Below are 9,984 nucleotides of genomic sequence, written 5' to 3' on the forward strand. Positions count from 1 at the left end.
CGAAGATCAGTGCAAAATGTCGACCTTCGGGCCACCATTCTAGCTAATATTGGTGGTCTTCCATAGCAAAGAAGTTGGGAGAGAGAGAGGAGAAGGGTGTCGTCGTCTCTGGCCAACAACAACATGGCTGGAAAAACCCTAGGGAAAAATGTTTATTTTTCAAATTTTAGGTGAAAAAAATTGTTAAATTTTTAAACTTGTGGGGGGAGAGAATGTGATAAATTTTTAGTTTTTTTAAATATTTTAATAAATAACAATTTTACCTCTAATAGTAACAACAAAATTTAACAGACGGGTAGATATTTAAATTTTTTAAAATTAACATTAAACCTTGGATGGGACATGGTCATTTGGCCTTTAAATAACATTATTGAATGCTTCCAAGGTTCTTGAATAAAGTTATCGGACAAAATAAGAACAACCAATCAATGTGGTAGGTAGTCAATCTTAGAAGGTCAAGTCATTGCTGCATATTGCAGAAATTACCACAACAAAAAGCCTAACTCATATTTGACATCAGGATTACCTCATTTAGACGTCAGGATCGTCCATTTCATAGCCTATATATAACACTAACTCTGAACTCCAAATTCCTGTACTCAGAGAAAATCATGAAGATTTCAAGCAATTTAATCGTTCTAGTTTCAGTATTTTTGTTGTTAATTTCATGGGTAAATTCAACTCCAACTGCAAGCTTACAAAGTTTCAAACAATGCCTCTCGTTCAATTCAAGGATTTCTTATCCTTCCTCTAGTTTTTACACCCCACATAATTCTTCATCTTTTTTTTCAATCCTAAATTCCACTGCCCAAAACCTCAGATATTTGGAGTCTTCAAAGCCCAAGCCTCAGTTTATTTTCACGCCTTTGAATGAACCCCAAGTCCAGGCAGCCGTTATTTGCTCCAAAATGCTCGGATTTCATCTGAGAGTCCGCAGCGGAGGCCATGACTATGAGGGTCTCTCCTATGTCTCTGAAATCGAAACGCCTTTTATAATCGTCGACCTCGCCAGGCTTCGATCCGTCGACGTTGATATTCAACAAAACAACGCCTGGGTTCAGGCGGGTGCCACAGTCGGTGAAGTCTACTACAGAATTGCAGAGAAAAGCCAAGTTCACGGCTTTCCTGCCGGCCTTTGCACAAGTTTAGGCATTGGTGGGCACATTACAGGCGGAGCTTACGGTTCCATGATGAGAAAATACGGCCTTGGAGTTGACAATGTTCTTGACGCCCGTATGGTCAACGCCAATGGCAGAATTCTGGACCGAGCAGCCATGGGAGAAGACCTCTTTTGGGCCATAAGAGGCGGCGGAGGAGCAAGCTTCGGAGTAATTCTCGCCTGGAAGATAAAACTGGTTCCTGTACCAGCAACCGTCACAGTATTTACTGTCACCAAGTCACTGGAGCAAGGCGCCACTAAAATACTATACAAATGGCAACAAGTTGCAAATAAACTTGATGAGAATCTCTTTATTAGAGTTTTCATTAAAACAAGCACAGGCCAAAACGGCACCACAACAGTGACAAATTCATACAACGCCCTGTTTCTCGGCGACGCTGAAAGTCTCCTGAAGGTGATGAAGAAGAGCTTCCCAGAATTGGGTTTAACGCGAAAAGATTGTATTGAAACAAGCTGGATCAATTCTGTGCTTTTCATCGCCGGGATTCCGATCAACATAACTGCTGAATTTCTTCTTCAGGGGAAGCCTTTTTCTCCCAAGTCGTATTTCAAAGCGAAATCAGATTTTGTAAAAGAGCCGATTCCTGAAACTGCACTTGAGGGGATATGGAGAAGGTTTTTACAGGAAGATAATCCGTTTTCAATATGGAATCCGTACGGTGGAATGATGAGCAGGATTTCAGAATCTGCAACTCCTTTTCCTCATAGAAAGGGGGTTTTGTTCAAAATCCAGTACGGGACGTATTGGGTGGATGGAGAAAAGAGCGACGGAAAGCATATAGATTGGATGAGGAAGCTTTACAAATACATGACGCCTTATGTTTCTCAGTCTCCCAGAGAAGCGTATGTGAATTACAGAGATCTTGACCTGGGTATCAACAAGAAGCGATACACGAGCTACAGTCAGGCGAAGATCTGGGGCGAGAAGTATTTCAAGGATAATTTCAACAGATTAGTGAAAGTAAAGACCAAATTTGATCCCGAAAATTTCTTCAGGCATGAACAGAGTATTCCTCCTCTTCGATTCTACCACTGAAAAGGCTTAACAGATGAATGAGTTTGTGTATTTTATGAGTTGTTTGCATTACTTTTGAAGCAGGCGGGCAGTTTGGTTAGTTAAATAGAATAAAAATTGTAGTCATTTTCGCTTTCTGGAGCCAAGTGTTTCTCGTAAGATTTGGACATTTAAATTCATTCAGTTTAGTAGTTTTTATAGCAGGGTGTCTCAAGTCTTTGTTTGGGAAAGGTACCGTGAGTCTCACACAAGCTAAAAACTCTACTGAGTAGGTTTTGGAGGTGAGTTCTTCACAATTGACATTAGATAGTATCACGATGAGAAAGAATCCCTTAAACCAACAGGATTAATGCATTTGAAATGAAAGATTAGGTTAAATTTTCAATATAATTTGTTAATTTGATATGATATGATATAAAAATCTGATAGGATATAATATAAAAAAAATTAAGTTAAATTTGACTTTTATTGATAAGAAATTTAATTCGAGTAATAGGGCTGGATTCGAGCATGTTGGGGTTGATGCAAAATAACTCAAATTATCTGAATTGATCCCAATGTTTAAAAAATTATTACTATAGTAGACTTTGTTAGGGGCAAATGAAAGAAAGTTGAAGAATAAATATTAACAATAGTTAAAATCTTTATATATTACATATAATTGTATCTATATATAGTTGTAATTATTCGTATTATTCTTGTTTTATTTAAAAATTTATTTTAATTTTTGATAGTAAAAATAAGATTTGATTACTAAGATTATTAACTTGATTTAAAGTCTTGAACTATAATTTTTTAAATTGTTTGTAAATAAGCGAAAATGTTATGTATAATGTTTTGTTAACCCTAAATTAAAATAGACAATTTTGAATCAATTATAGTTTTATCTGGTTAATCTGAACATATTTTAAATTGGGTTAAGATTAAAATTTTTTTATATAAATATAATTTAATTAAGGATAAAGTTGAAGATTTTTAACTTAAAATTTGAATTAATATAAGATGAATATGATCTCCTAACACGAACAAACAGTTTATGCAAGACATTGTATTCATTGACTCGTACTCGCGTATGATGACAACACTGGTCCTGATTGACTTGATGTGAGCCCCAGCACAATTTTGGCTTTGAATTAGTGTGGAAAAACACCCCCAAACTGATTGATGCAAATTCTACCAAACCTAAATTGAACTATTTAATCACTTTGAAAATAGCAGTGGTGCACTAATTTTCTTTGAGTGGGGGACTTTGAAATCAGTTTGTGGGAAATGCCCAAAAACCAAATTTACATATAATCTTGAGCTTTAATTACGAAAGCTTCATATTTCCAATTTTCCCTCCAATCGAACAAGAGTTTGGTGAAGCACTATTACAGGATCCAATTGGAGATCAAATGTGTGCATTTAAGATAGTGATAAATAAGAGAATCTACCAGTGCTAAACCGGCTAACCCATTTGGTATGGTCCATTGGTTGACAAATAAGAATGTTTAAACTTTTTTTAATAATAAAAAAAATAAATAAACCATAGCTACGATGGCAGAGGCAGCCAAGACGGCCGACAAGCCCATGTTGAAAAGTCTTCTTGAACATGTATTAAATTAATTATTAATCTTGTCTTATTATTAGTCTTGAATGTTTGGTTTGGTAACAGGCAATGGACTTCGATTTAAAATTGGAATTAAGCTCATATGAACTAACCACAAAATATCTGGGAAATGCACATGAACAGAGACACTTGATTAAGTGAGTAATTAATAAGAGCTGTCTTTTCACAGTAATGATCCATATATATATATATATATATATAGTTACGTATCCAAGTGGCTTTCCATTTAATCAAGTCAATGAATGCAGTGAAAATGCATTTAAAATTGAGGGCGCGTGGAAAAGTCAAAACTTGCGCATTATAAATGCCCTTCCTGTCTTCCTTTGTACTATACGTACAACCTTTTCTTTTTTAGTTCTCCTCTTCTCATAAATGCATTTTTCCATTTTAAAAAAACTTCAAAATTATTCCTTCTTTCATCTTTCTCTGCCCATGTATTATTTTATAACACGTTATCCATGTTACAAATCCAAGTGACTTTCCAGCAAATGAAGTCAAGAAAAGTGGTGGGAACCATTTATTATTGCAAGCACATGAAAGAAAAAAGGAAAATTAAAATTTTTATCATTATTTTATTTTGTGTATACAAAATTATCATCTATCCTAAAGTTTTCACAAATATATCACAACAGTAATCATCTTCCCTAAAATACCCCTTTTCAATTTTTTATGCACAAATTCTCTCTCTTCTTCTCTGTAACTTTTTTCTTTCTTCTTCCTCTTCTTTCAAAGTGATAAAAGAATCACTATCTCTTCTTCCTCATCTTAAAAAACAAAAGCAAGAAGGAAAATACTGAATTCTTCAGATTAAGAATTCTTCAGATTAAAAATTCTTCAAAGTAAGGATTAAAAAAAAAAGAGTAACTCATAAAAAAACTCAACCATATCCACTGTACATACATGCAGAAAATGATGATCAGAGAAGACCATGTAGCAATATTTAATTGGAAAAAGAAAAACAATTGAAATTTAAGGATTAAAATTGGAAAAAAAAATTTGCTTTAACTGAAAAAAAAAAAAGGTGAAAGTTGTGCCGCTGAGTTTTCAGGACAACCCTTGAAGATACATACATATAAGGGTTGGCGTGCCAACCCTTATTATATTTTATATATATATATATATATATATATATATATATATAAAATATTATAATATTAACATTAACATTAATATTATAATATATAATATTATTATATTTATATAATATTATATACTATAATATTATAATATAATAATATATTAATATTATATATAGTATATTATAATTATATAATATTATATATAATATAATATATATAATTATATATTTATTAATATTATAATATATAATATTATATTATATATTATAATAATATTTTAAAAAAAAGAGGGTTGGCTGGCGCCAATTTTGAATTATTTTTTTTTTCATTTAGAAGGTAACCTTTTTATTTTTTTAAATTAAAATTTTAATTTTTATGTAACTCTTCCATAAGAAAATGATACTCTTCCAAAAATATATAATTTTCAGTATCATTTTCTTCTGTTTTTCATTGCATTAATTTAAATTTGGATCAAATTTCAAATTAATCCAACCAAGTCAAATTAATTAAAATTTAATTTAACAAATTAAAAAGGTGAAAGCTGCTGGATTTTATGGGTTGATGTAACGCCAACCCCAGAATTTAAATATTATTATAATATAATATTATATATTATATATATTATAATATATAATATATAAATATATTATAATATTATAATCTAATATTAATATATTAAATATAATATTATATATTATAATATATATAATATGTATTAATATATATTAATATATTATTATATATTATATTAATATATATAATATATTATAATATATAATTATATATTTTTTATATATAATATATAAACCAAGGGTTGGCGGCATCGCCAACCCTTGGTAAAAAAAAAAAAAAAAGGGAGCTGGGGACAAATGGTGGGACAAGGGAGCTGGGGAAATGAAAAAAAAAAAAGGAAAAGTTGGCGTTAACGCCAACCTATATTTGCTATAACTCTTTGGTTTTTTTGAATGGTAGGCCCACCCTAAATCCAAAGACTGATTTATAGCAGAAGCATCAGGATTCTCTGCAGGAAAATATTGTAGAGAATAAAATATATATAATATATTATATTATATTATTAATTAGAATACTAATAATTATATGATATAATTATATATATTTATATATTATAATATATAATAATAAATAATATTATATAATATAATATATATGTAATTATATATTATATATTATATATATATAATATATAATTGACCAAGGGTTGGCGATGCTGCCAACCCTTGGTAAAAATATATAATTATATATATAATATAATTATATAATTATATATATTATATTATATATAATATTATAATTTAATTATATAATTATAATATATTATATATTATATTACTATATTATAGTATATTATATATATAATAATATTATATATTATAATATTTATATTATAATAAATAATATAATATAAAATATTATTATATTTATATTATATTTTAATTAGAATATTATAATTATATTATAATATAATTAAATGATTGATGCTCCTGAAGTAACCCATGCAGAGAATCTCTATAACTTTCTCTCTGCTTCCTCAATTGAGAAAGGAATCCCAGCAGCATGACAATAAAATAAAATATTAGTATTAATGGAAGTAAGCTGACTTGTGATTGAACAATAAACCCGTGAGAATCCATTATAAAAGATTCAAATTGGACATAAGGGAGGGAGAGACGAAAATTGCTAAATTTATTAAAAGAATTAACAATTGCTGCAAAAAATTCATAGCAAAATCATCCACGTTCAGGTTAGTGTTGACTTAACCCCGTATGTTATTTGTTTTCTTTATAAATAACTGAAAATTAAATAAGTATGATATGTTCATGTTTATGTAAAATTTAACTCTATTATGATTTCATGTTATTAGATTGTTTAATGCTATTATTTCATATTGTTTCGTCTGCTTAAAGTTGTTATTATTATTTAATGTTGTTGTGATGACTATAAAAAACCAAAATACAGCTGAAAAAAATTCCAATTTAGTGATGAACAGGTTGGCGTGAACGCCAACCCCTGGCGTTTCCGCCAAGCCTTGGCGTTAACACCAACCAGATGTGCCCCACTGAATTTATTTAATTTTTCCCTATTTTCTTCTATTGCACGCAATTTCTTTACTTTTTATGCTTGTTTTTTCCTATTTTCTTCTATTGCATGATGTGTTCTTTTCCTTGTATTGATAGAGAGTTATATATTACGAAATTGCCACCAGATGTGCCCTACTGAATTTATTTAATTTTTCATGTTTTCTTCTCTTGCATGCAATTTCTTTATTTTTTATGCTTGTTTTTTTCTTGTTTTCTTCTATTGCATGATGTGTTCTTTTCCTTGTATTGACAGAGAGTTAGATAATATATTATGAAATTGCCACTGTCATTTTTCTCATGTTTTGCCTTGATACATTTTTGTACATCAGTTGATGATATGATAGTTAAATACCTATATATGAAGTTTGATTCCATTGGTATTGCATTTGGGGCTTAATTTGAAAAAATGGAAGCATAGTGTAATTTGGAGTTTTTATGTTTTTTAGGTTTATTTTTAGTTAGGATGGAAAAAGTTGCATTTAAGATTCGATATGGAGGCTAATAGGTTGAAGGTGATGATAATGTCCCAAGATATGTTGGTGGGAATGAGAGAGAGATTTGTATTGACCCAAATGTTGATTTTGATGGATTCATTACAAGAATCATCTCTCATCTAAGACTCGATCAAAAACAGTCAACTGTGCGTGTATTTACAATAGGTGATATAGGTCCAATGGAGATTGTAAACGATGATGATGTGGAGTTTTTGATGGTTGTAGCAAGAAGTTCACAAGGTTACACAAAACTTTTTGTTACCGAGAGTCAACTTGACAGAAGGGCCAATCAACAAGGCGAAGATGTTCATGATGAAGAAAGGGCAAATCAACCGACAGATGAGTTGGCACATCCATAAAGTTTTCAAGAGTTTGGAGGGAATTATGGTGTTGATGATGATAATGATGAGAACATGGATGAGGATTATGATGTAGAGGGTAATGAAGAGGAGGAGGAGGAGGATGATGATGAAGACGAAGAATTCTCGGGGTTTGATGACGACATATATGGTGTTCCGAGCCAAGACGCTGGCAGAAGTCAAAGTCATGCTTGCTACAATGAGGCTGAATGTAGCACAAGACGTCATGGCTTTATGAATATTAGAGCATATCCAAGTCACATCCATAATCCAAATCCATTTCAATGGGTTCTTGAGCCTGTTGTTGATGTTGACAATCTAGGAATTACTAACCGGGCAACACAAAGGGGCAACCGTTTGCAAGTAATGGGTTTTTATAACTCGAAGGCTGAATTGAGAGCACTCTTTCGAACGTATGCCTTAGAGACAGGAATTCAGTGGAAGGTTAGTCACTCCGATAACATACGGTATGAGATTAAGTGCGTACACCCACAATGTAAATGGCAAGCACAAGCGACGAGAGAGCAAGACGGAGACTATTGGGTCTTACGACATATGGATGAGACCCACACTTGTCCGCGGGATCAAATATTGCCACATCACAGACAAGCGGGTGCCGAATCATTAAGTCCATGTTCGTGGTTGATCGTATTTATCGACCAAAGGAAATTATTTCAGACATGGCAGATAGATACCGAATTGACATATCCTACACGCAAGCATGGCGTACTAAAACATATGCAATAAATGCATTACGAGGATCTCAGGAAGAGTCTTTCGGTATATCACATGAGTACTGTCATAATTTGGAGCTTAAGAACCCAGGAACTATGACACGTATTGATGTCGATCCGAAAAATAGGTTCAAGTTTTTTTTCATATGTATGGGGTGTTCTATACGAGGGTTCCAACAATTCTGTCGCCCGGTTATATGCATTGATGCTTCACACTTAAAAGGAAAGTATCTTGGGTCTCTTTTCATTGCTGTTGCCAAGGACGGTAATAATCAAATTTACCCACTTGCATTCGGTATTGGGCACAAAGAGGGAATAGATACATAGAAGCCGTTTTTAACATACCTTCGCATGTGCATTGGTGATTTGTCGGATTTGGCCATTATTTCTGATTGGCATCATTCAATAATTACATCGGTCGCCAACGTAATGCCTCACGCTCGTCATGGGTTTTGTAATTACCACATAAAGGGTAACATGCGTTCGCAATTCAAAAAAACTAAACATATTGAAGGTCTATTTTGGAGGGCTGCTAAGGCATATCGTCTCACGAACTTTCAAGCTGCTATGAGTAGAATTGCTAGAGTCAATCCCGCCGCAGCAGCTTATTTGACTGACATTGGGTATGACAGATGGGCACGTGCCCACTTTGGAGGATGGCGGTATAATATTATGACGACCAATATTGCTGAGTCTTTCAATGCTTTGACACGGACTGCTTGCGCTTTGCCTATCACTATATTGGTAGAGTTTCTTCGAAGCACGTTGCAACATTGGTTTTTCAATAGACGAAACATGGCTGGTGCGTATAACTAAAATTTATTCTAATGTTTTTGTTTTTTCATCGCATTTATTTTAGTTGTTTTTTTTTTTTAGGTGAGAGATCTCACCCGTTAACACCATGGGCTGAAGACAAGCTTGCTCGACATGTGTTCAAATCTGCCAACATGGTTGTTAAACCAATCAACATGCAACAATATGAAGTTCATGATTCATGACAGCAAGTGTTCATCGTGAATCTTCTATATCGAACATGTGATCGCGAAAAATTTCAACATTCCCAAATTTCGTGTGCACACGTTGCAGCTATAGCAAGGTATAACAACCTATCGGACTGTGTCGGCTGGGTCAGTACGTACTACTCTACTGAATATTTATGTAGGGTGTACGAAGAAGATATTAATCCACTAGGGGATCAGTCAACTTGGGTGCCATCAAATATGTCTGCGATTTATCCTCCAGTGATAGAGCAACGAAGGTCCGGTCGCCCTTCCAATCATTCAAGAAGACCTTCACAGGGAGAGGAAGTTCGACAACAATACTGCAGCTGATGTCATCAACCTGGTCATACTCGTTTGAAATGTCTGAGTCCAGCTCCAGTGCCTATGGTTACCTCGTCTCGTACACCCAGTTTC

At 32.9% G+C, this 9,984-nt stretch overlaps 2 protein-coding genes across 2 annotated transcripts; both read left to right on the forward strand.

Moving 5' to 3' along the window:
- Positions 1-608: 608 nt before the first annotated feature.
- Positions 609-2,336, forward strand: LOC123205911 (berberine bridge enzyme-like 15). Its single transcript, XM_044622982.1, has one exon. The coding sequence runs from the start codon at positions 612-614 to the stop codon at positions 2,214-2,216; it is 1,605 nt and encodes a 534-aa protein (XP_044478917.1). The 5' UTR covers positions 609-611; the 3' UTR covers positions 2,217-2,336.
- A 6,662-nt stretch (positions 2,337-8,998) lies between these two features.
- On the forward strand, positions 8,999-9,567 carry LOC123205917. Its single transcript, XM_044622986.1, has 2 exons — positions 8,999-9,371; positions 9,446-9,567. Exons 1-2 carry the CDS (start codon positions 8,999-9,001, stop codon positions 9,565-9,567), a joined length of 495 nt encoding a protein of 164 aa, XP_044478921.1.
- The last annotated feature ends 417 nt before the right edge of the window (positions 9,568-9,984 follow it).

The sequence above is a fragment of the Mangifera indica genome, unplaced genomic scaffold, assembly GCF_011075055.1.
Source record: "Mangifera indica cultivar Alphonso unplaced genomic scaffold, CATAS_Mindica_2.1 Un_0019, whole genome shotgun sequence".
Taxonomy (NCBI): Eukaryota; Viridiplantae; Streptophyta; class Magnoliopsida; order Sapindales; family Anacardiaceae; genus Mangifera; species Mangifera indica.

What these genes read in the sequence shown, in the direction of transcription:
- LOC123205911 (XM_044622982.1), top strand. Translation starts at nt 612, where the DNA reads ATGAAGATTTCAAGCAATTTAATCGTTCTAGTTTCAGTATTTTTGTTG.
- LOC123205917 (XM_044622986.1), top strand. Translation starts at nt 8,999, where the DNA reads ATGCCTCACGCTCGTCATGGGTTTTGTAATTACCACATAAAGGGTAAC. An exon ending in CAATAGACGAAACATGGCTG is followed by an intron (nt 9,372 to 9,445) that starts GTGCGTATAACT and finishes TTTTTTTTTTAG; the next exon opens with GTGAGAGATCTCACCCGTTA.